General features: G+C 50.0%; 1 protein-coding gene across 1 annotated transcript; it reads left to right on the top strand.

Annotated features, from left to right (window-relative positions):
* On the top strand, positions 1 to 25,850 carry zmym2 (zinc finger, MYM-type 2; the record flags this gene model as incomplete). Its single annotated transcript, XM_084461451.1, has 22 exons — positions 1 to 741; positions 896 to 1,178; positions 1,535 to 1,697; positions 1,990 to 2,202; positions 2,719 to 2,875; positions 3,120 to 3,235; positions 3,524 to 3,646; positions 3,812 to 3,962; positions 4,177 to 4,349; positions 4,792 to 4,957; positions 11,082 to 11,116; positions 11,241 to 11,382; positions 12,453 to 12,574; positions 13,028 to 13,295; positions 15,463 to 15,612; positions 18,883 to 18,977; positions 19,271 to 19,433; positions 19,560 to 19,711; positions 21,758 to 21,872; positions 22,206 to 22,433; positions 24,975 to 25,119; positions 25,616 to 25,850. Exons 1-22 carry the CDS (start codon positions 189 to 191, stop codon positions 25,848 to 25,850), a joined length of 3,948 nt encoding a protein of 1,315 aa, XP_084317577.1. The 5' UTR covers positions 1 to 188.
* Between the last annotated feature and the right edge of the window lie 1,379 nt (positions 25,851 to 27,229).

The raw sequence follows: 27,229 nt of genomic DNA, 5'->3' as shown, positions 1-27,229 counted from the left end.
CGGACGCCACGCCCTCCCCGGCACACACCACGCGCCCCGGGGGGGCCCAGGAAACTGTCGTCGTGGCAACAGGGGAGCCCCCCAGGGTCACGGTGGACAATGATGACGACGTGGTGCTGGTGGAGGAGGCCCCTCTCCCGGCCACGCCCACGGACTGCACCGAGCCCGGCCCCGCCCCCACAGCTGCCATGGAGACGACGACCACGCCCCCCGGCGCCCACGCAGAGCCCATCGTCATTGACGACGAGGAGGACCCTGAGCACAGAGACTCGGCATCGGAGGCCCCCCCTGGAGGCGCTCTGGATAGCGCGGCGAGCGCGGGCCTCAGCAGCACGGAGCCAGACTCCGACATCAAGATCGCCAGCGTGACCACACTAGGCCCTGCCCCCGCACAGGGGACCGACAGCACGCCAACGCCGGCACCGCCCAGCCCAGAGCCCGAGGGGGACATGAACCTGATGATCACCAGCGTGACGTCACTGCAGGGCGCGTCCGGGGGCGGGGCCGGGGATGCGGAGGGGGCGGAGAGCGGTCTGCAGATCAGCAGCAGCTTCAGCCTGAGCCCCGAGGCGTCCGCCAGCCGGGCTGCGCCCACCTTCAACCCTGGGAGGGTCGGCGCCGCCAGCCTGGTGCAGAACGGAGAGACGGGGACGCATCAGCGGCCGGGTAACGCACACACCCTCCCCACACCCGGGGCCCCGTCCCCCTCTAACATGCTGGATAGCGCCAGCGTCCTGTCCGGTGAGTAGCTCCGCCGGTCAGCCTGCCCCCCCCCCCTCCGTGCGTGCGTGACCTGTGTGTTCCCTCCTCCAGACTCCTGGGTCTCCCAGTGACGTGTGTGTTTCCTCCTCCAGACTCCTGGGTCTCCCAGTGACGTGTGTGTTTCCTCCTCCAGACTCCTGGATCTCCCAGTCCGCCTCGTTCCCGCGGAACCAGAAGCAGCCGGGGGTGGAGACGCCACCTGCCGCCGCCCCCCTGGCCAAGCCGCCCGGCCCGCCGCCCTCGGGCTCGCAGCCCCGCACCGTCAAGGTCACCTGCGCCAACTGCAAGAAGCCCCTGAGGAAGGGCCAGACGGCCTACCAGCGCAAAGGCTCCACCCACCTGTTCTGCTCCACCACCTGCCTCTCCGCCTTCTCTCACAAGCCCGCCCCCAAGAAGAGCTGCACCATGTGCAAAAAGTACGTCCGCAGGTTTAGTCCGCACGTTTGCTCGTTGCTTTCCATTGTTGTCTGTGGAGCAGCGCTGCTCTGCTCTTTATCAGCGGCGAAAAGATGAAAATATTTGAACTTTTCCACAGAGCGTGGAGTAAGCGCCCTATGATTGTTGTGTTCTGTCACTTGGCAACGAGGTGCACCTCGCGTTTTTAGTAGCTCGCAAAATCAGCCGTGTGAACGCAGCCTGACTAATGATGATGATGTGTTTGTGAAAAAGGAGAGAAATATGTTGTTTTATTCTAGTGTGAAATAGAGAGAGAAATGTTATAAACGTTTCATAATTCTATTCTAACGTGTGTGTGCGTGTGTGTGTGTGACAGAGACATCACTACTATGAAGGGCACCATCGTGGCCCAGGTGGACTCCAGTGAGTCGTTCCAGGAGTTCTGCAGTACCGGGTGTCTGGGGGCCTACGAGAACAAGCAGAACCCGCCCAAGTCTTCCATCAAAACCAAGTGCACCGTCTGTGGCAAGCTCACAGAGGTCAGTCTGATAGCCAGCATCTCTCTCTACCTCTCTCTCTCTACCTCTCTCTCTACTGCCTAGGGCCCAGTTCCTCATGTAAGCCTTCAGCCTTGTGTCCATGGTTACTGCATGGGAATCAGCTGGCGCCAAAACTGGGTAGTTTCTGTTTTCAAGTGATCATTTCTAAGGATAAAAACAACACAAAGCCATCTAGATCTCAACTCACTGTTTTTGTATTCCCTTTTGTGAACTGATTCATGAACTTGGTCTCCGATAATAAGGATTCTTTCCGTTATCCTTCCCGAATCAGATCCGCCATGAGGTGAGCTTCAAGAACGTGACGCACAAAATCTGCAGCGACGCGTGCTTCAACCGCTACCGCATGACGAACGGGCTGATCATGAACTGCTGCGAGCAGTGTGGCGACTACCTGCCCAGCCGCGCCTGCGCTAGCCACTTCCTGCTGGTGGACGGCCAGAACAAACGCTTCTGCTGCCAGAACTGTGTCAGGGACTTCAAGCAGGTAACGGCCCGAGTGTGGTAGGAGGGACACCAAAAGCTGGTGGTGTCCTCTTTTTTAATCAGGCGTGTAGTGGGGTCTCCTACTGTGTGGCTGTCGCGCTCCCCGCCTTCCTCTGGACCCTCGGCTGGCGGCCAGGAGACTCACTTGTCTACGCGCACACGCTGTTAAAGGAGTAGTAAAGGGAAAATGCATGTTTAGCTCTGTTTTAAGGTTAGTTATGATCATATACAATGGTTCAGATCAAAACGTTGACAAAACTAGCACTTTTGAGAGTCTGATAATTGCTCTACCACCGTTTTGGTCATACAATGGATGGGGGTGGGCATCTTGAAAAATCTTTCAAAAACATGTTAAACTCTCGATTTCAAATTTCACCTTTACTTCTCCTTTAATCAGGAACATTGACCCATATGAGGCCATTCATTGGTTTGTGGCCTTTATGTTGTGGTGTTTCCATTGATGCAGATCCTCTGTTATAAAGTGACCTGATCTGTGTCCCTCCCCTCGGCCATGCAGGCTCACGGCAAGATGGGGAGCTGTTCCAGCTGTAAGACCCTGATCAAGACCGGCGAGGTGACGCACAGCATCGGCCCCAGCGGCTCCATGGAGACCTACTGCTCCTCCACCTGCATGAACAAGTCCAAGATGGCCACCGTCACCACCACCATCCTCAGTCAGTATCTGGAGCTGATGTCACGGCTGCCGTGACCACACTGTGAATGCATCATCGCCCGTGACTGTTGATGTGATTGCCTTTATGTGTTGGATGCAGTATTAGGCATTTGAAGTGTGGGTGTGTGGGTGTGTGGTGTGTGGTGTGTGTGTGTGTGTGTGTGTGTGTGTGTGTGTGTGTGTGTGTGTGTGTGTGTGTGTGTGTGTGTGTGTGTGTGTGTGTGTGTTACTCTCTTCCTCTGTAGGCTCTGAGCCCACGTGTCACTTCTGTAAGAGGACTTCGCTGCCTCAGTACCAGGCCACACTCCCAGAGGGAAACATCCTCAACTTCTGCAGCTCTACATGTGTCACCAAGTTCCAGGTACACACTCCCCTGTCAGAACCTGGGCTGGTCTGAGCACCGTTCAACCTCTCCAGTTCAACACACTTGATGAATGCCATACATACATAAACTACATACGTAAACACTGAGCTAGGTCTTCTCAGGTGTTTATCTCAAGAAAGTGCGTATCTCAAGAATGTGAAGTTACTCGTGTTCCTCAAGCCGTGCAACTTTGCGATACAGAGCAAGTCCGTCTAGTTTCTATCTGGTTTCCTGCAGCTCAAGGAAATGTTTCACTGTATCTTTCTCTATCTCTTCCTCTTTCAGAATGCCACCATTCAAACAGCAACGAATGGCCAAGCCCAGCTCTCCACCAACAACAGTATCCAGCTGAAGTGTAACTACTGTCGTGGGGCCTTCAGCCTTCAGCCCGAGACTCTGGAGTGGGAGGTAAACTCACCACAACTCTTCAAGTCTGCATGAAAAATCTCCTGACTAGATCAGTATTTGGTTGGTCCCAGCTGTCACGCTGTGGGTGAAATTCAAGCCTTAAAATGACTTCCTCCTGTGTACTCTTACCAGTCTAAGAACTGTGTTGGCTGTTTCTGTGTGCAGGACAAGGTGTATCAGTTCTGCAGCAAGGCGTGCTGTGAGGACTACAAGAAGCTGCACTGCATCGTCACCTTCTGCCACCACTGCCAGGAGGAGAAGACGCTCCACGAGACCGTCCAGTTCTCCGGGGTCAAGAGACCGTTCTGCAGCGAAGGTCCAACTGTTCTCCTGACTCAGCCGCTGCACTTTCACTCACTCTCACTCTCACTCTCACTCTCTCACTCACTCACTCACTCACTCACTCACTTTCATTTTCAAAGACATTGATATTTTATTTCATTTTTTGGGGGGGGGTTGTTATGTTTTACTGAAACCTAATTGGTTGAGGTGTATCTTCTCTGTGCTGCCCCTCCCACTCTCCTGTCCAGGCTGCAAGCTGCTGTTCAAGCAGGACTTCGCTAAGCGCCTGGGGCTGAAGTGTGTGAGCTGTAACCACTGCACCCAGCTGTGCAAGAGGGGCGTGACCCGCCAGCTGGGAGGAGTCACCAGAGACTTCTGCAGCGAGACGTGTGCCAAGAAGTTCCATGACTGGTACCACAAGGTCAGCCCTCTGAGCAGAACACCCAGGTCTGAGATGACCACAAATATCACAAAGTCGTTATTTATTTTTCTCATTCGATTATTGTACATATTTTTGTCACCACAGACTGGATAGCTGCTGTTTTTTGTACTTCCAAATGAGTCTGATTAGACCTGAAAGAGACAGGTGTGCTCAGTGGTCCAGCGATTAACCGGCTGATAGGAGTAGCAACAAGCTGAGCGTGACGACCTGAGACCTCCAGTCTGCTGTAGTGAACTGTCTGTCCCTGTGGGTCTGTCCCTGTGGGTCTGTCCCTGTGGGTCTGTCCCCGTGGGTCTGTCCCTGTGGGTCTGTCCCCGTGGGTCTGTCCCTGTGGGTCTGTCCCTGTGTGTCTGTGCCTGTGTGTCTGCCTGTGTGTTCACCCCTGTGTGTCTGTGCCTGTGTGTTCCCCTCTGGCCACTAGGCGGCGCGCTGCGACTGCTGCAAGGTGCAGGGGAGCCTGACGGAGTCGGTCCAGTGGAGGGCGGAGATGAAGCACTTCTGTGACCAGCACTGTCTGCTCCGGTTCTACTGCCAGCAGAACCAGCCCAACCTGGTCACACAGAAGGGCCCGGAGAACACCAGCCTTGGTACTGTGATGAGCTGTGTGTGTGTGTGTGTGTGTGTGTGTGTGTGTGTGTGTGTGTGTGTGTGTGTGTGTGTGTGTGTGTGTGTGTGTGTATGTGTGTGTGTGTGTGTGTGTGTGTGTGTGTGTGTGTGTGTGTGTGTGTGTGTGTGTGTGTGTGTGTGTGTGTGTGTGTGTGTGTGTGTGTGTGTGTTGCCCAGCCTGACTAAGCCAGATTGTAATGCGTCATCACGCCTATTTTATTTTTGATTTACAATACAAGCACATAAGCTAATGTTACACACACACATGGTGGGATATACTGCAATTGCAAAAAGCTTTGTGTTGCTGCTTTGCGAATATCGGAAGGAAATTAATTAACTAGGCCAACAAGGACGTAACAGGAAAACACGTCATCAATGCAGGAGAATATTTCTTCTTATCGCCTTATCCTGCGCTCTTTGCCCTGCACAGTTGGAAAAAGTCCTATTATGTACATTAGTTCTTCAAACATCTTCAGGTGCTTTCATGTGCACTTTAAAAAAAATCTGATCTATGTCAGACCAACTGATTATTGATTTGTTTACATACCGTGTTTGTGTGAGACTATATACAGTGTTGTGTGTGTGACTATATACAGTGTTGTGTGTGTGTGAGACTATATACAGTGTGTGTGTGAGACTATATACAGTGTGTGTGTGAGACTATATACAGTGTTGTGTGTGTGTGTGTGACTATATACAGTGTGTGTGTGTGTGTGTGTGTGTGAGACTATATACAGTGTTGTGTGTGTGTGAGACTATATACAGTGTTGTGTGTGTGAGACTATATACAGTGTTGTGTGTGTGAGACTATATACAGTGTTGTGTGTGTGTGAGACTATATACAGTGTTGTGTGTGTGAGACTATATACAGTGTTGTGTGTGTGAGACTACAGTATTGTGTGTGCGTGAGACTATATACAGTGTTGTGTGTGTGTGTGAGTCTATATACAGTGTTGTGTGTGTGTGTGAGTCTATATACAGTGTTGTGTGTGTGAGACTATATAGTGTTGTGTGTGCGTGAGACTATATAGTGTTGTGTGTGTGTGAGACTATATACAGTGTTGCGTGTGCGTGAGACTATAGTGTTGCGTGTGTGTGAGTCTATATACAGTGTTGTGTGTGTGTGTGAGTCTATATACAGTGTTGTGTGTGTGTGTGAGACTATATACAGTGTTGCGTGTGCGTGAGACTATACAGTGTTGCGTGTGTGTGAGTCTATATACAGTGTTGTGTGTGTGTGTGAGTCTATATACAGTGTTGTGTGTGTGTGTGTGAGACTATATACAGTGTTGCGTGTGCGTGAGACTATACAGTGTTGCGTGTGTGTGAGACTATATACAGTGTTGTGTGTGTGAGACTATATACAGTGTTGTGTGTGTGTGTGTGAGTCTATATACAGTGTTGTGTGTGTATGTGAGTCTATATACAGTGTTGTGTGTGTGTGTGTTAGACTATATACAGTGTGTGTGCGTGAGACTTTATACATTGTGTGTGAGACTATATACAGTGTTGTGTGTGTGTGTGTGAGACTATACAGTGTGTGTGAGACTATACAGTGTTGTGTGTGTGTGTGTGAGAGAGTATATGCAGTGCTGTGTGCGTGAGACTATATACAGTGGTGTATGTGTGTGAGACTTGTGTTGTGTGTGAAACTATATACCATGTTGTGTGTGTGTGTGTGTGTGTGTGAGACTATATACAGTGTTGTGTGTGAGACTATATACAGTGGTGTGTGTGTGTGAGACTATATACAGTGTTGTGTGTGCAAGACTATTTACAGTGTTGTGGGTGTGTGTGACTATATACAGTGTTGTGTGTGAGACTATATACAGTGGTGTGTGTGTGTGTGACTATATACAGTGTTGTGTGTGTGTGAGACTATATACAGTGTTGTGTGTGAGAGAGTCTATATGCAGTGCTGTGTGCGTGAGACTATATACAGTGTTGTGTGTGTGTGAGACTATATACAGTGTTGTGTGTGTGTGTGTGAGACTATATACAGTGTTGTGTGTGTGTGTGTGAGACTACAGTGTTGTGTGTGTGTGTGAGACTATATACAGTGTTGTGTGTGTGTGTGTGAGACTATATACAGTGTTGTGTGTGTGTGTCTATATACAGTGTTGTGTGTGTGTGTGTGAGACTATACAGTGTTGTGTGTGTGTGTGTGAGACTATAGTGTGTGTGTGAGACTATATACAGTGTTGTGTGTGTGTGAGACTATATATAGTGTTGTGTGTGTGTGTGAGACTATATACAGTGTTGTGTGTGTGAGACTATATACAGTGTTGTGTGTGTGTGAGACTATATAGTGTTGTGTGTGTGTGACTATATACAGTGTTGTGTGTGTGTGTGTGTGAGACTATATACAGTGTTGTGTGTGTGTGTGAGACTATATACAGTGTTGTGTGTGTGTGTGAGACTATACAGTGTTGTGTGTGCGTGAGACTATATACAGTGTTGTGTGTGAGTCTACCCCAGCATGGTGCCCCATCTTCCAGCGGTCGGTGGACTCACATACTGTCCCTGCCCTCTGGAAAAAATCAATCATTGTTCCAGTTCCGAAGAAATCTTGTCCGACTGAAAATAATAACTATAGACCTGTGGCCCTGACTTCGATTGTTATGAAATGCTTTGAAAGATACATGGTGTGTGCACTAAAAGCAGAGGTAAAATCAGAACTAGACCTATTTCAGTTTGCCTACAGGCAAGGGCGGAGCACGGATGATGCCATTAACAGCATCACCCATTTTGCCATCAAGCACCTGGAAGACTCCAAGTCCTATGCATGTCTACTATTTGTTGATTTCAGCTCTGCTTTCAATATGATGCTGACTCATTTGATGATCACAAAACTGAAACAGATGAGTGTCAACCCTTATATAACCAAATGGTATTCTTCATTTTTAACCAATCGAACCCAGTGTGTTAGAGTTAACAATACTCTTTCGGGAGCCAGTTTAATGAGCACAGGGGCCCCACAGGGTTGTGTTAGCTCACCAGTCCTCTTTACATTATACACAAACAACTGCAGAAACAACCGCCCTGGTAACTATATTTTTAAATTCTCAGACGACACTGCTATCCTTGGCCTACTGCATAAGGACACAAGTCCTACGGCCTACCTTGACGAGATGGAGAGGTTTGTGCAGTGGTGTGATGCCAACTACCTCATACTCAATATAAAGAAGACCCAGGAGATGATCCTAGACCCCAGGGCAGTGGGGGACCACAGCCCAGTGATCATACACGGGGAAGCCATTTCTGAGGTCTGCTCATATAAATACCTGGGTGTTCATCTAGACAATGCATTCAGCTGGAACACCCATGTGGAAAGCTTATGTTCTCGTTTACAGCAGAGATTATACTTTCTGCGTAGACTCAGGGTGCATGGGGTAGACAAGAAGATCATGTTCCTATTTTACCAGGCTGTATTAGAGAGCATTGTTAGGTGTCTGCATGGTACGGCAACCTTAGTGTGAAGCTGAAATCCAAACTTGCTCGCCTGGTCCAGACTGCCATGAAAGTCATGGGGAGGGAGGAACACCAGTCTCTCCAGTCCTTGTATGAGCAGTCTGTTTCCAGGCAGACTCAGGGTATATTGTCTGACCCGTCCCATGCTCTACATACCGAATTCCAGCTTTTGCCCTAGGGCAGACGGTACAAGGCTCCCAGCTGGAAACTGAATCGTTTTAAATACTCATTTGTGCCGACCGCAGTTAGAATGTTGAATGGGGCCGAATTAAGTTGTGCAATAGTCAAGGTGTTTTCTTCTCTTTTTTTTCACTGGGGCAAGTGCAATGTGGGTTGTGTGCAATAGTCTATGTATGTGCAATGTGTTGTGTTGTGTATGTGCAATGGGTTGTGTATGTACAATGTGTTGTGAGTAATATGTGTAATGGGTTTTGTATGTGCAATATGTTGTGGACAACGTGTTGTGTGTAGTATATGTATGTGAGACATGTGATGTGTTGTCCTCCTCTGTTTCTATGTATAGAGTTGATTTGTGCAGCAAACGAGTCCAAGACAAGTTGTGTGTGTGTGTGAGACTATATACAGTGTTGTGTGTGTGTGTGAGACTATATACAGTGTTGTGTGTGTGTGTGAGACTATATACAGTGTTGTGTGTGTGTGTGAGACTATATACAGTGTTGTGTGTGTGTGTGTGAGACTATACAGTGTTGTGTGTGTTAGTGTTGCATGGTGTATCGATACTAGAAAAGTACCGCGATACGTCGTCAAAAACGGTACAATACCCAAATTTAAAGTATCGATACTTTAAGAAAGACAGTGTTTTAATAAGAGCTGTATATATTGAGTTGCGTTCATGTGACAGTGAAGCCGTGTTTGTTTGTAGGCTAATAGCGCTCTGCTTCTCTCTCCCAAGATCCCCGAGTCGCGGGGCAGTGTGGTGTGTGTGTGCGTGTGTGTGCGTGTGTGTGCGTGCGCGCACTCTCTCTCTCTCTCCTCGCTCTGTCACTGCAGCGAGCAGTGCAACAGTTTTAAGTAGTCTAACCTGAGATGGCTACAAGAACAAATGTCGATCGCCCACAGCTTGTCGATAAAGCTGATGCGCGCAGCGAAATCTGGCATTATTTTGCTTAAAGAGCCGACAATGAGGGCAAGCCCACGGACATTACAACGCCCATCTGTAAACGATGCTACAAATCTATACAAACCAGGAGAGCCAATATGACCAACCTGGCAAAGCATCTTGCAGACAGACATGCCGGCTTTTTACAGTACACAAAGAATTCAAAGAGCGACAGGTTAGCGAATGTGATATACGTATGTAATAAGATACACACAACAGCAACACCAGTTACTGAATACAACCGAAGGATATTTAGCCTACCTTATGTTTGAATGTATGAATGCACAATACATTTATTGCACCAGATGATAGCTAGAGAAGCCAATTTTCATCCGTAGCATGAGACTTTTAGCTAGCATAGCTGCAGCCTGGCTGCAAGCCTAGCTCTCTGCCTAGCGCACGTGTGACAAAAAATCAATACCTGCTCCGACCTCCTAGAGCGAGAGAACTGTTAACAGTGAGACAATTATCTCTTCTGATAATTTGGAATAGCAAAAAGGCTTCAATAGGCCTGGGTTAATTAATTAATAATAATAATAATAATAAGCTTTTCAAGTTCTTCTGATTATCTCAGTTTGCAACAACATAGGCATAATTTATTGATTTCTTCCCACACAGACAAACAAACAGATGCCAGCACAATCCCAAACCACCCAGTCGAGGCAGCCTTCCCTTCCAGCTGTGTTTGAAAGCTACAGGAAATATAATAGAGACTCAAAAGATGCAAAAAGACTGAACAGAGCACTAAAAAAAGCCAACTATTTAAAGTTCCATGTTCTGTCATCTATTATTCCATTACTTTTCATTATGCTTAACACCGTGTCCTAACTACTCGCGACGCGAGCGAGCGTCAGCGACAAAATGCGTTCCATTGCTTTGTTTTCTATAGTTATGTCCTAACTGGACGCAAGCGACGCAGCACAAAGCGGCGCGACGTTTTAACTGCCCTTTTGACGCTCGCCCTGTTCCTATTTTCCTCCTGTCGCTCGCGTTGACAGGCGTCTGTCTTCAGTTGGGAATATAGACAAATGACGTAACAGAACAGGAAATTTAACGGTTTCAGTTAGGACAGCAAGCATGCGTTGTCGCGTTCTGTTACTCGCGTCACAAGCAGTTAGGACACGGTGTTAGATTTTTGCCATGGTATCGTTTCGGTATCGAGATATTTTGGGCAGGTATCGTATCGAAGTCATAATTTTGGTATTGTGACAAAACTAGTGTGTGTGAGACTATATACACGTGTGTGTGTGTGTGTGTGTGTGTGAAACAATATACAGTGTTGTGTGTGTGTGTGACTATATACAGTGGTGTGTGTGAGACTATATACAGTGTGTGTGTGTGTGAGACTATATACTGTGTGTGAGACTATATACTGTGTGTGTGTGTGTGTGTGTGTGTGAGAGAGAGACTACAGTATATACAGTGTTGTGTGTGTGTGTGAGACTATATCCAGTGTCAAGCAAATCCATGTAGTTCATAGTTCACTCACAGAACCAAATGCTTTTCTTTGACAGAAATCGGACTCCAAACGCAGGGAACCAAACTGGCGGTGAGTTCTAGATGAAACCTTCCAACCCCAGAACACTTCACATGGACCTTTCAGAATAAAGGGCGTGAGGCCTCTCCTTCCTGGTGTGACGTGAACTGAACGCTGTCCCCTGTCCGTCCGCCAGGTGTTGGGTCAGGGAGCGGGGACGTACGCGGGCGGGGGGGGGATGAAGGACGTGAAGAACAAAGCTGTCCTCTGCAAGCCCCTCACGCTGACCAAGGCCACCTACTGCAAACCACACATGCAGAGCAAACACCTCCAGACAGGTAACGCACACACACACACCTCCAGACAGGTAACACACACACACCCCTCCAGACAGGTAACACACACACACCCCTCCAGACAGGTAACACACACACACCCCTCCAGACAGGTAACACACACACACACACACCCCTCCAGAAAGGTAACACACACACCCCTCCAGAAAGGTAACACACATACCCCTCCAGACAGGTAACACACACACACACACCCCTCCAGACAGGTAACACACACACTCCTCCAGACAGGTAACACCCACACACACACCCCTCCAGACAGGTAACACACACACACACACACACCCCTCCAGAAAGGTAACACACACACACCCCTCCAGAAAGGTAACACACACACCCCTCCAGAAAGGTAACACACATACCCCTCCAGACAGGTAACACACACACACACACCCCTCCAGACAGGTAATACACACACACATACCCCTCCAGACAGGTAACACACACACACACACCCCTCCAGACAGGTAACACACACACTCCTCCAGACAGGTAACACACACACACACACACCTCCAGACAGGTAACACACACACCCCTCCAGACAGGTAACGCACACACACACACACACACACACACCCCTCCAGACAGGTCACACACACACACACACACTCCTCCAGACAGGTCACACACACACACACACACACACACCCCTCCAGACAGGTAACCAAACCCCTACATGCACCAGGATGGCCACTGTCCTGCTGATGACCAACTACCACAGAGTATTAGTTTTTCCTGGAGGATGAGACGCGTAAAGTAAAGATGGATTTAAAACCTTCTACTACTCTGTTGAGAAAGGTATCATTATCATGGCTTGGAAATGAGGCACATGTTAATGACAAGGTAATGAAAATATAACCCCCGGGTGTGTGTGATGGGTGCAGCCTAACCTCTACTCTGTGTGTGTGTGTGTGTGTGTGTGTGTGTGTGTGTGTGTGTGTGTGTGTGTGTGTGTGTGTGTGTGTGTGTGTGTGTGTGTGTGTGTGTGTGTGTGTGTGTGTGTGTGTGTGTGTGTGTGTGTGTGTGTGTGTGTGTGTGTGTGTGTCCAGATGTGGACGACGGGGTGAAGAGGGAGTACATCCCTGTGCCCATCCCAGTCCCGGTCTTCATCCCCGTCCCCATGAACCTGTACACCCAGGTGACCCCTGCTGCCCTGGCCCTCCCCGTGCCGGTAAGCTGCGCCAGACCAGTAGGCCTCATCTCCTGCATTACAGCCGGGGTTTGATCCCATGAGATTCTGCCCGCCTTAGACACGGAGCTGTAACAGCCTTAGCCACGCCCCCTTGTGCTTCCATAGACCCAGCGCTGTAGCAGCCTGGCCACGCCCCTTGTGTTTCCATAGACCAGCACTGTAACAGCCTTAGCCACGCCCCCTTGTGCTTCCATAGACCCAGCGCTGTAGCAGCCTGGCCACCCCCCCTTGTGTTTCTATAGACCAGCGCTGTAGCAGCCTGGCCACCCCCCCTTGTGTTTCTATAGACCAGCACTGTAGCAGCCTGGCCACGCCCCCTTGTGCTTCTATAGACCCAGCGCTGTAGCAGCCTGGCCACGCCCCCTTGTGCTTCTATAGACCCAGCGCTGTAGCAGCCTTAGCCACGCCCCTCTCACCTCCTCTCTCCCCCAGGTCCCCGTGCCCGTCTTCCTCCCCACCACGCTGCAGGGAGCCGAGCAGATCGTCCAGGCCATCAGTGAGCTGAAGACCAGGGTCCCCCCAGACCCCATGGAGGCTGATCTCCTCACCAGGGTCCCCCCAGACCCCATGGAGGCTGATCTCCTCACCAGGGTCCCCCCAGACCCCATGGAGGCTGACCTCCTGACCAGGGTGCCACAAGACCCCATGGAGGCTGACCTCCTGGCCATGGCCCAGGTCATCGCTGAGGACCAGAAGCCAGGTACAGGAAGTAACTTCCTCTAGCGTCTGACAGCTTCCTGTTCTCCTCCATGCTCTGCAGGCACACCAGGGCTGCGTTCCGAATCGCATACTTCTTACTACCAGTACCTACTACAGCTGCCCTTAGAAAGTACGTACTTTGCAAGCAGTAGGCATCCTTGTCATAATATTGCGCCTTGAAATTTGCCAACATCCGTCGCTGTCCATAATGCGGCATTCGTCTACAGCTGTCATGACTCGCACATGTGACGCACATTTCCGCTGCGCACAGGATTGGAAAAGGAAAAGCCTGCTGGCTTGCATACTGCAAAATACGACCGGATGTAGTAGGACATCCTGGTATTTTTGCCATACTGCATGTGGCATACTATGCATTGGGACATACTACATCCTGTTTTGGCATACTATATATACTATAGTAGGGTAGTATGCGATTCTGAACGCAGCCCAGGCCCCCAGGATTCAAAATCTAAAGTGAAGCCCTATAGGACCGCGCCATTTTTGAAAAATCGCGTCATTGATACCTTTGACATGCGCAGTCAAAGGTATCAATGACACGTTCTTGTAGTCCACAAACAGATTGCGTTCATGGCTCTCCCCGCTCTGAGTTAGCAATGAAAAGCGGCTTGCTTATTAATCTACTTTCGTCAAATGTATCCGTTGGAAAACATATTTTTTTATCCAGGCATCTTAGTTTTAACAGTATAATTGTGACTGAACATGTTTTGTTTGCTAGTAGGTGGTATTCATTCTGTTCACAACAGCGCGATGGGCAGCCAGGTGAAATTAGCCTGGTATGACCATCCTGTCCTCGCGAGCTCACGTTCTGTTTCACTAATGCAGAACGGTCTGGCCTTCACCTCCTCCAGAGCCATTATGCCAAAATCCAGACCATACCGGGCCAATCAGGGACTCCGTTTTAACTGCTGTCCCGCCCCACAGTGGAAAGCAGCCCCTGATTGGCGAGTTGAACAGCTGTCCACCCAGAGACGGGATCTCTCGTTGCAGCATGAAGTTTACTTACCAGTAGGCTAATTATAGTGGAGCTCGGCGGGTTAGCCGCAAACTTTATGCCGCAACGAGAGATCCCGTCTCTGGGTGGACAGCTGTTCAACTCGCCTGGGACCAGGTCCCCTGGAGCTATTTCACCTTAGCCTGGTATGACCATCCCGATCTAGCGAGCAATATCGGTCTGGCATTCGCCCCATAGAGAGCGATTATGTGGGAGGGTGATCTTGCCTTGACAGACAAACACCTTCAGCCAATGAGCGCCTGGGACCAGGTCCACTGAAGCTATTTCGCCTGGCTGCCCATCGCACTGTTGTGAACAGAATGAATACCAACTACTAGCAAACAAAACATGTTCAGTCACAATTATACTGTTAAAACTAAGATGCCTGGATAAAAAAATGTTTTCCAACGGATATATTTGACGAAAGTAGATTAATAAGCAAGCCACTTTTCATCGCTAACTCTGAGCGGGGAGAGCCATGAACGCGCGTTTCACATGAACACAATCTGTTCGTGGACTACAAGAACGCGTCATTGATACCTTTGACTGCGCATGTCAAAGGTATCAATGACGTGTTTTTTTCAAAGATGGCGCGGTCCTATAGGGCTTCACTCTTTGGAGCAGTCAGTGAATGGAGTGACCCTGTCCAGTTCTATTAATACATCCATGAGACACACGCATACGGGCTGCTGAGCTCCTCTGAGACTGAATTATGGACACAATCCCGAAGCTTCTGTACTGAACACCGTGTTTGACTGTGACTGATCTTCAGTACTGAACACCGTGTTTGACTGTGACTGATCTTCAGTACTGAACACCGTGTTTGACTGTGACTGATCTTCAGTACTGAACACCGTGTTTGACTGTGACTGATCTTCAGTACTGAACACCGTGTTTGACTGACTGATCTTCAGTACTGAACACCGTGTTTGACTGTGACTGATCTTCAGTACTGAACACCGTGTTTGACTGACTGATCTTCAGTACTGAACACCGTGTTTGACTGTGACTGATCTTCAGTACTGAACACCGTGTTTGACTGTGACTGATCTTCAGTACTGAACACCGTGTTTGACTGTGACTGATCTTCAGTACTGAACACCGTGTTTGACTGTGACTGATCTTCAGTACTGAACACCGTGTTTGACTGTTTCAGATGTCAAGCGCATGAAGGTGAAGAAGGAGAGAGGAGAGGGAGGGGAGAGGAGCTCCAGCTCCAGCAGCAGCAGCTGGGATGATGAAGAAGAGGATGAAGAAGAGGACAAGTATGAGCCTGAGCTGGATCTGGAGAAGGATTTCCCTGAAGGTAGCACCACCGTGATCTGACCCCTGCTCCTCAGGCCTGGACACACACACACACAGGGTATATAGAAGTGAAGTAGCAAAAATTGTACACAAGTAGGGATGGGTATCGTTAGGATTTTATCAATACCGGTATCTGGTAGATCTCTATGCTGGTAGATCTCCAGCCATTCAAAAGAAAAGTCAGAAAAAAGGCTTCTTAATGACGTGTGTGCAGAGGCCAGCAGTCACGTCACCTCTTCTGTTGTCTAAATGAGCAACTTTATCCTCCTGCTCCTTTATAGATTACAAGTGTGACCTTTTGTACTGCAGTTTAACTGAGTATTTTAATGATTTAATCATGTGTTGGCTGATTTAATCATTGTTTAGGCTGATATATGTAGCTGATAGTAGCCCAGCAAAATAAGTCAAACTTTTAAAAAGTCAGGATTCTGCAACCCTGGCTGATCCATTCAGTGCAAGTCATCAGAGTGTATTATGCTTAGGGATGGGGATCAAAACCCGGGTCCAAAAGGACCCGGTTCCAAATTTCTCAAGACCCGGTAATCAATAAGGTCGGAGCTTATCGGGTCTGCTTTGAGCCTACAGCCGAGTGACCATTTGAACCCAGACAATCAAAAGTGTAGGCCAGGCTACTGCTCGTTCATGCAAGCGCACAAGTAGGCATATATAATTCTCGAGCACCAAAACCAGGCGTTTTCATTCTGAATGATACAAGTATTTCAGTTTCAGCATCATGGACAGCTTCCCAGCAAGCAATTGGTCTGCACACACTCGGCTACACTTTTATTCTTGTAGGTAGGAATGCCGACATAAAGATCATATTAACTTGATAAATGTCATGTGAGCACTGTTAACAAGCATCACATTATGTTGTGGTTAAAACCGTTGGCAGTAAATGTTGAAAACTAGTGTTCTACAGATATTTCTTGGTACAACCGGCTTGACACGGGCAATCGGGATGTCTGGTCACCCACATTATACATCCTGTCCGATCGGGTGCACAAACATATGATTGATTAAGTTTTTGAATTCAATTGAATTGCATGCCAATCGCTGTTATTTTAGTGCCTTGCACACTCGTTCACAAGTGCTTGCAAAACCAGTTCTGTTAAACATGTATTGCCGTCCGTCTCGTTTTTCCCATAGAAAAGTAACGATAGTGGTACCAATAAGGACCCGGATCATTAAGCAGACTCGATAACGGTATCAATATCAATAAAAATGAATGATCCCCATCCCTAATTATGCTGTGTGTTTGTTATTTAAGTAGGCTAAAGACACTGTTCTGACAACTAGCTGACTGTTACCTGTTAAGATTGTGCAAGGCATATATAGAACAAAGTTAACGTTCCACTTCCAGTGTTAAGTAATTGGTAGCTTGATTAATAAATATATTATTTGTTTTTGAAACAGTAGCTGTATGCTGTTATTTCGGTTGTTATTTTTTTATTGGGTTTCCAGCAATGGTAAGATATGACTTTAATGAGACGTGAATTAAAACCTGGCCAATGTTAAGTGACAAGTGACAGGAGGAGGGCGGGGGTTCCGGGGCGTGGCGTGGGGGCCCGCCGGGGGGGGCAGTCAGGGTGTGGGGTGCTAGATCTTGTTGAGCTGGTCATTTTAAAAGTAGCTCACAAGCCCAAAAAAGTGTGGGCACCCCTGCCCTACAGTAACAACAGTTGGCAGTAACAGTTACTAACAGCTACTGTAGCTACAGCAACTGAACATATTCATACCCCCTTTGGATACAACTACTGTAACCTTTTACATACAGTGCATTTTATTCTACCGTTTTGCCCTCTCCGCCACTATGCCTACTTTCTTGAGAGACAATCAATAACAATGTGACATCATCGCCTGACCCCAGCAGCTTGGTCATCATTTCACGTCACCGTTTGTCCTGACCCAATGACGTACCGGTACCCGCACCAAAAAATACCTCAATATGCTTCATAAAGGACGTTGGTGATTCTATGAAAGGTGGAGCTCTGTGCGTGTGTGTGCGTGTGCGTGCGTGCGTGTGTTTGTGTGTGTGTGAGTGTCTATCATTAGCCTTCCACTCTACGTGGTGTTTCTGGACAGTCATAGAGAGATTCGAATTCCTCCAGGTTGTTTCTGGACGGCTCGTCAGCCCTCTCTGACTGACCGGTTGGGTCTGGGGTGTTAATAGCAGGTAGTGGGTTGGCTCTGGGGTGTTAATGGCAGGTAGTGGGTTGGGGCGTGTGCAGATACCAAACTATATTTGACGCTGTTTCCTTTGTCCTTAGCAAGCATGTGGAATGTGAGGCTCTGTTGTGTCCTGCTCCTCCTCCGGGGGGCACTAGTGAGACGGGCCACTGATGGCTGACAGGACAATATGTGGGATTTTAAAGCACTGAAACGGATCTATATGTTCCCATGATAAATGGAGAGGGATCAGTGAATGAGCTCTCTCTCTGTAGACCACTGGTTGGGTCTGGGGTGTTAATAGCAGGTAGTGGGTTGGGTCTCTCTCTGTAGACCACTGGTTGGGTCTGGGGTGTTAATAGCAGGTAGTGGGTTGGGTCTCTCTTTGTAGACCACTGGTTGGGTCTGGGGTGTTATAGCAGGTAGTGGGTTGGGTCTCTCTTTGTAGACCACTGGTTGGGTCTGGGGTGTTATAGCAGGTAGTGGGTTGGGTCTCTCTTTGTAGACCACTGGTTGGGTCCGCTACAGCAAGCTCTACATCTCTAGACCAGACTGGACCAGGACGGGTTCACTCATACTGGTCTGGTCTAGTCTGTCCTGGTCTGGTCTAGTCTGTCCTTGTCTGGACTAACCTGTCCTGTCCTGGTCTGGTCTAGTCTGTCCTGGTCTGGTCTAACCTGTCGTGTTCTGGTCTGGTCTGGTCTGGTCTGGTCTGGTCTGGTCTGGTCTAGCCTGTCCTGTCCTGTCCTGTCCTGGTCTGGTCTAGCCTGTCGTGTCCTGGTCTGGTCTGGTCTGGTCTAGTCTGTCCTGGTCTGGTCTAGCCTGTCCTGTCCTGTCCTGTCCTGTCCTGTCCTGTCCTGTCCTGGTCTGGTCTGGTCTGGTCTGGTCTGGTCTAGCCTGTCCTGTCCTGGTCTGGTCTGGTCTGGTCTGGTCTGGTCTAACATGTCCTGTCCTGTCCTGTCCTGTCCTGTCCTGGTCTGGTCTAACATGTCCTGTCCTGTCTTGGTCTGGTCTGGTCTGGTCTGGTCTGGTCTAGCCTGTCCTGTCCTGTCCTGTCCTGTCCTGTCCTGTCCTGGTCTGGTCTGACCCGTGTGTCCTGTGTTAGTACTGTCCCAGACCCCGGGCCCGGAGGAGGACATGGAGATGGGCCTCACCCTGCTGCCCGTCCTGGAGGAGGAGGCCCCCCGACCCCGGAGACTGGTAGGAACCCCCCCCACACCGTCTGACCTCCACCTGCTGACCTCCACCTGCTGACCTCCACCTGCTGACCTCCCACCTGCTGTCCTCCCACCTGCTGACCTCCCACCTGCTGACCTGTCCAGGCGCTGGCGTGTCCAATGATTAGAACCCCATGCTGTTCACATCCTGAAACTCCCTGATTGGTATTTGTTGTATGAGGACACAGTGCAGCAGTTTGTTGTTTACAGATGCTGTTTACAACTGTAAAGAACAACAGTGCCATCAGACAGTCATGTAAGCGGTGTTTGTTTTAGGGACAGAAAAGGCGTGCGGTCGAGGGCGAGCCCCTGGTCGCCCCCCCGGCCCTCCCCTCGCTAGCCCTGCGGCCGCGCTACGGGGTCAACGCCTGGCGACGCTGGGCGCTGTCCTCACTCCACCAATCAGCCGACACCAACGGGAAGGAAAGCCCCAAACTCGGTGAGTCAGCAGAGGTGACCATGACCCTTTCCCAGAATGGGAGCCCCGGATGGACGTCCATAGCAGGTCCAATATTGTGAGCAGAGCCGTCCAGCATGATGAGGTCATCTGTCTGTGTCCCTCCAGAGAGGCCAGCCAGGAGGAGGAGCAGCCTTCTCTCCCTGAGCCCCCCAGAGCTCAGCCACGCCCTCGCACGCTTCGTCTGGGAGGTGCGCCGGCCCAACGGGGACCGCTACGCCCCCGACAGCGTGCTCTACCTCTGCCTGGGCATCCAGCAGGTCAGTCCTGGAGAGGAGCGAGCCCTCCTCTCCTCCCTCACTCCTCTCTCCTCCCTCACTCCTCTCCTCCCTCTCTCCTCTCTCCTCCATCACTCCTCTCTCCTCCATCACTCCTCTCCTCCCTCACTCCTCTCCTCCCTCACTCCTCTCTCCTCCCTCACTCCCCTCTCCTCCCTCACTCCTCTCTCCTCCCTCACTCCTCTCCACCATCACTCCTCTCTCCTCCCTCACTCCTCTCCTCCTTCACTCCTCTCATCCCTCACTCCTCTCCTCCCTCACTCCTCTCTCCTCCCTCACTCCCCTCTCAGCTGTTAGCTTGTTAATCATGGATCCCAGCAGACTGGACGAGCTCAGAGCAGGATGTCAACCAAGCAGGCGTCCATGTGTTCCTCCAGGGTTTCCTTTCACTGTAAATACTGTCCAGCATCAACCAAAGCTCACAACAGTCCCAGACACATTATTTTAATGTTAATGCTAAAAAAGTGCACAGTGCTGCAAATTTTATTTGTAGTTTTCAATATAAAACTTGGTGAAATTATTTCAGCGTGTGTATCGGTAGGTTCACAATTTTTTCTGCACATTTTACAATACTGCAATAATACTGATAACCGTGATAATTTTGGTCACTATAATTGTGATGTGAAATTTTCCCACCGTTCCATCTGTAGTAGGGAGGTAGAGAGAGGGAGGGGGCACCAGGCTCTGTGCTGCCTCAGAGGCCAGGCTGCTACTGAGGACGCCAGCGGCAGGTGTCAGTGACGAGACGCAGGATTGGCCCAGAGGAGTTGGTCAGGCTGGCTGATGTCATCGTCCCCGGGAGGCTGACACTGTGACAGACGGGACGTTACCGTAGAAACCTCGGCACGTGGGCGCGCCACCTTGTTCTCACATTTAGAACATGGCCGCTTTATTTTGCGGCGCTCCCCAGAATAGTGCTGTGGCCCGGTGGGGTTCTGGCTGGGTGGTTGTGGTGCCGGAGCAGGAGAACGCCGTCATGTGGGCTGAGCCTGTAGGATGTGAGCTGCGCTCGGGTCAGTCACTCGTGGTCACGGCCCGCCCAGTGAGCTGGCTGCCTCGCCGCAGCCTGGCCGGTGGTGTGAAGTCCACTCTGACCGGAAGAGGCTCCTCTGTTTCTCACAAGTGTCCCCAGCAGTCTGTGTTCGGTCCAGCGGTCTGTGTTCGGTCCAGCGGTCTGTGTTCGGTCCAGTGTTCTCTGGTCAGTCCAGCGGTCTGTGTTCGGTCTAGCGGTCTGTGTTCGGTCCAGCGGTCTGTGTTCAGTCCAGCGGTCTGTGTTCGGTCCAGCGGTCTGTGTTCTGGCTGAGCTGTCCTCCTGGAATAAGGGACAGGCCCTTAAGACAGAGCATCACATTTACCTGACAGTCATTTAGCTGACACTTTTATCCAAAGCGACTAGTGACTAAAAGCATAATCTAGCGCTGAAGGCAAAGTGCAAGAATAGCAGTCTAGAACTCACTACTGTAACAATTGACCTTATTCACACGGCGGCCATTTCTCTCTTACGTCACGCTCAGGGTGGGAGAATGCAGAAGTATCCATAGACCATATAGTACAAGTTCGTTATAAAAATAACACTTCAAGATTCGAAATAGTCAGAAGAAGAAGACTATTTCGAATCTTGAAGTGTTATTTTTATAACGAACTGGTCTATGGATACTTCTGCATTCTCCCACCCTGAGCGTGACGTAAGAGAGAAATGGACGCCGTGTGAATAAGGTCAATGGCTAAACCCTTTCTCATTCCACCCACCTATCCATCATGACTCTCACGCTTATTCTTTTTCCGCGTTGCACTTGATCAGTCCCTTAATTTCAGTCATTTTGAGTTGAGGAACTACAGCCTTTTCTTAAACCCGGCTGCTCTCTGTGTCCAGTGATTATAACGTCTTGCTGTTCACATCCAGATCCACCCGATGTTGACCACTGTGATATGAGGACCTTTGTCCTCCAGGTCCTCGGTGGTGCATCTCTCCCTGCTCTCTCTGCCTCACACTCAGGAACGCTCGCTTGTTTGTTTGTCTGTCTTCAGCATCTCCAGGCCAAAGGCAGGAAGGACGACCTCTTCAGCGACCCCAGCTACCGGGAGTTCGGGGAGGAGCTTAACAAGGTCATCCGGGACTGGCAGCCCAGCGTACTGCCCGATGGTAAACATCTCGTCTCTAGCAGGGAATCAGTCGGGGCACATTTCCTGCATGGCTTGATCTCTAGCTGATGCTCTCAGAGCTGTGTATTATTTCCTGAATGTGTGGAGTCACTGTGATCCTGACTGCTCTGTTGTTCCCACCCTGAGACCGTGACTGCTGTGTATTAAATATGAGGACATGGACCCTGCTTTAACCCACCCATACAGCTGGCTCACACAGGGCTGGGGGGGGAGCTTCAGGTCCATTTGGGATTCAGAGACAGGCTACATACTTTGTGTGTTTGTGCGTGTGTCTGTGTGTGTTTGTGTGCGTGTTTGTGTGTGTGTGCTCCAGGCTCTCTGTGGGGCCGGGTGGAGGAGCAGGGTCTGTGGGACTGCAGGGTGTTGGGGGAGGAGAGTCCGTGGGCGCTGCTGCGCTCGCTGGTCTACCTCAACACCAAGAACCTGGGCCTGCACACCGTGGACCAGCACCTGCACCTGTCCTTCAACTCCGTCTACGGGCCGGACCGCACACACCCCCTCACACACATCCACCGGCCCACCCTCCCTCAGGAACACCGCCGTGAGTCTGACACACACACACACTCACTCACTCACTCACTCACTCACTCACTCACTCACTCACTCACTCACTCACTCACTCACTCACTCTCACACACTCACTCACTCACTCACTCACTCACTCTCTCACACACTCACACACACTCTCACACACACACTCACACACACACTCACACACACTCACTCACACACTCACACACACACTCACACACACACTCACTCACACACTCGCACACACACTCACTCACACTCACACACACTCACACACACTCTCACACTCTCACACACACTCTCACACTCTCACACACTCACACAGACACACACTCACACACACTCACTCACACACACAAACACACGCTCACACACACACACGCACACACTCTCACACACTCACTCACTCACTCACACACACACTCACACACTCACACAGACACACACTCACACACACTCACTCACACACACAAACACACGCTCACACACGCACACACTCTCACACACACTCACTCACACACACACTCACACACACACTCACACTCACACAGACACACACTCACACACACTCACTCACACACACAAACACACGCTCACACACGCACACACGCACACACTCTCACACACACACACACACACTCACACACACACTCACACACACACACACTCACACTCACTCACTCACTCACACACTCTCACTCACTCACTCACTCACTCACACACTCTCTCACACACACTCTCTCACACACACACACCCACTCACACACACTCACACACACACACACGCACTCACACACTCACTCACTCACTCTCACACACACACACACACACACACACACACACACACACACACACACTCTCACACACACACTCTCTCACACACACACACACACATACACACACACACACACACACACACTCTCTTTCTCTCTCTCTCACACACACACACACACTCACCCACACTCACTCACACACATACTCACACACACACACTCAATCAATCAACCAAAGCTTTATTTGTATAGCGCATTTCATACCCAGAGGCAACACAATGCGCTTTACAGAGAACAATGGAGGTGGGCATACGACCCACCCCTACATATTCCAGAGGGAAGCAAAAAAACAGTATCACCCGGGGGCCAGATAAGTGAGCTGTAAAAATTCTTCCCTGACCCCTCTCAACAAGGCGATCGAGCAAGCTCCTGGAGTATGTTTGTCTACCGGCTAAGAACATTTATAAAGCAATAAATTACATTAAATTACATTTTCAGAGTAAGAGAGGCTAAAAACATCATAGGAGAGACATGGCAAACACTGGTGTATGTCTGTGTGTGTGAATGTGCCTGGGTCCAGATAGAGGCAGGGGTTGGGGTAGGGAGGGGGTAGGAAAAGGATACGGACCCGGGTTAGGGTGAGGGGAAGGGGGGGACTAGGTCCAGGCCTAAAGCCGGAAGTGGACTGATGTATGTCTGTGTGTACGTGTGTGTGTGTGTTAACTAATTGCTACGACATCCACAGCAGACACAGGGGTATCTATCGGACTCAGGGTGGTCTGCTGGTGACAGTGGGGCATCCACTGGACCTGGTTAGAAGATAGGAGGGAGAGAGAGAGGCACTAGGGAGAGGGAAGGCAGAACAGGGTTAGTAGCACACAGAGCCATAAAAGCAACACAGATATTAAAACGGGCAACCTGGAGCAAGCTCCTGGAATATATTTGTCTAACGGCTAAGAACATTTATAGAGCAATAAATTACATTAAATTACATTTTCAGAGCAATAAAGGCTAAGAGCATCAGGTGCAGGCCTAAGCCGGATGTGGACTGATGTGTGTGTGTGTGTGTGCCTGCGTGCGTGCGTGTGTACTAAATACTACGACATCCACAGCTGACACGGGGGTATCTATCGGACTCCGGGTGGTCTGTGGGCGACAGTGGGGCATCCACTGGACCTGGTTAGAAGGTAGGAGGGAGAGAGAGAGGCACTAGGGGAGGCAGAAAACGGTTAGTAGCACGCTGAGCCATTGAAGCAACACAGATGTCAGAACAGAACAAGCCTGTTTCAGGGTAACCAGCTTCTGTACTCTACTTGATATACATACAGTGCATAGCAGGATAAACACCAATGTATACAGAGGATTCACAGGTAGGTTTGAGGCTGCCTTTCTGCGTCTCAAGGCCCTGGCTAGTGATTGTAGGCTAGGTCGAAAAGGTACGTCTTGACTTACACACACACAGTCACACACACACACACACAGTCACATACACAGTCACACACACATTCACTCACTCACTCTCACACACACACACACACACACACACACACACTCTCTCTCTCTCTCTCTCTCTCTCTCTCACACACACACACACACAGTCACACACACACTCTCACACACACTGCTAGTCCAGGGTCGCTTGTCCTGTCCTTTTTATTGTGATTGTTATTGCGATGCGATGTTGTATAGTGATGCGTTTGTCTGACTGAATCAAAGCGAATGTCCTCTGTGGACACAAAGACATCCTCTAATCTAAGGCTGTTGTCCTCCGGGTCCAGTACCGCCCGGCTCTGGGAAGAGGAAGAGGGAGGAGGAGGAGGACGGAGACCCGGAGCTCCCCCCGGACGACGGGTCGGGCAGCGCCACATGCTGCCCGGTCCAGAAGCAGGAGTGCTGGCTGTACGAGCTCTACTGCTCCAAGTGGTGAGTCTCTCCCCGTCAGCACAGCTCCTCCCACGTCTCTCCCCGCCAGCACAGCTCCTCCCACGTCTCTCCCCGCCACCACTCTCACATGCACCTCACACGCTGGAGAGAACGCTCCTGAGGTGCACCAGCACTATAGTGACATTCTCTCTCTCTCTCTCTCTCTCTCTCTCTCTCTCTCTCTCTCATACACCATTCTCTTTCTCTCTCTCTCCCTCATACACCATTCTCTCTCTCTTTTTTTCTCTTTCATTCTCCATGTCCACATGTGTCCAGTGATTATAACTCTGCTGTTCACATCCTGAAACACGATGTTGACTGTATACTGTAATATGAGGACCCCCAGCGATCTGCCAGACCCTTACTCACCATGTTTCTACAATAGAGGAGCCTCCCCTGTACTAGTAACCCTTAAACTATGGCCTGAAGGTTCCTCAGACAGACCAACCAGAGGAGGAGGAGATGTCTACGTTGCTCATGTTTGTCTCCTCCGCAGCCCGGAGTCCCTGAGGCAGAGGACGGACGTGTTCTACGCCACGCCGGAGGAGGCGGTCAGCCCGGACAGCCCCCTGTGGTTCAGCTCCGCCCCCTTGGACCGCGGCATCCTGGAGCTCCTCCTTCCCCGCTTCCTCCTGGTGAGGGACGTCTACAGAGGGACCCGCCATCCGGACGAGAAGGAGAAGGAGGAGGAGGAGAGGGAGGAGCAGGGGGAGGGGGAGGGACGGCTATAGAGAGAACCGCCATCCTGAGGAGGAGGAGGAGGAGGGGGGGGGGGGAAGTATAAGCATCCCTGTGTTCTTCATCCTGGCTCCATCATTTACGTGTACTGTGGGACCGCACGTGCCCAGAGCTGACAGGACCGTGACCCTCGGGGACCGAAGGGACTCTGTGGGGAGGAGAGGTTACAGGGAGGGTGACCCTGCAGAGCAGCCAACATCAGTGGAGGCTTCTCGTTCCGTAGGACGACACGTCATTGACGTGATGTAGCGTTACTTAACCAGGCCCGGACTGGGCAGCCATGACTTCACCAGCCCGGACTGGGCGGCCATGACGTGTAAATAGTGTTTGAGAGCAGGACGGGACAGGACAGGACAGGAGACGGAGCAGAGACAGACTGTGGGACGCTCCTCTGAATCCTCTCAGCTTTGACCCCACACGCCTTTTAAAAGATGACACTGGGATTGTGTGTGTGTGCATGTGTGCGTGTGTGACTGTGTGTGTGTGTGTGTGTGCGCGTGCGTGTGTTGGGATTGTGCTGTGTGTGTTGTTGGTATTGTGCCGTGTGTGTCTGTGTGTGTTGGGATTGTGCCGCGTGTGTGTGTGTGCGCGTGTGTGTGCGCGTGTGTGTGTGTTGGGATTGTGCCGTGTGCGTGTGTGCGTGTTTTGTGCCGTGTGTGCCATTTTTCTTCCCTCCGTTAAAAGCATTAAACCTGCTGCAGCCCTGAAGCTCGGCTTTGTCTCCGTTTTATTTCTCCTGGGTTGGGGGGGGGGGGGGGGGTCAGGTATCAGCATGAAGGAATTGCTGTTCATCTGCTAAAGACTAAAGATGTTGAAAAACTATTTTGTGTGTTTGTGCCACATCTTTGTTTTCTTGTTACTGTATGTCTCATGTAAGCTATCAAATGTTATTGATTCATTCAGTTAAAGGTGCTAAATGTATGATTTCCATAGCTTCTTCGTATGTAGAAACAATGAAAATCATAGGTGTTGCACCTTCTGACATGTTGGTAAATGTAGCACTTCTTAATGTGTGCTGCGTTACTCTGTTGGATGAATGGTTAACAGAGCAACAGACTTCCTGTAACTAGAGTGAACAGATCCTAATGACAGCGTCCTGATCAACTAACTGTTTCCTTTCAGATTGCTTCAGAATTTGTTTCCCCAGTTACACTAGGTTGTTGATCTACTCCTGAACAATTTGCCTTTTATTTATGTGAATTTAAAACATGTTAACTTTTATCTTTAAGTTTTATTTGTACTATTTTCTATGAATAAATTGCAAGCAAATACCTCGTTTTTATGTTGAGTTTGAGTAGAAATTTGTTTTGAGGCTTTGTTTGAGCTGTCCTAGGAAGATAGGGGGCCTGGTCAAAGGACAGGGCTTAGATGC

Source organism: Borostomias antarcticus (assembly GCF_949987555.1).
Source record: "Borostomias antarcticus genome assembly, chromosome: 2".
Lineage (NCBI taxonomy): Eukaryota > Metazoa > Chordata > Actinopteri > Stomiiformes > Stomiidae > Borostomias > Borostomias antarcticus.
The sequence above is the reverse complement of the archived record's forward strand: the minus strand, read 5'-3'. Positions and strand labels throughout refer to the sequence as shown.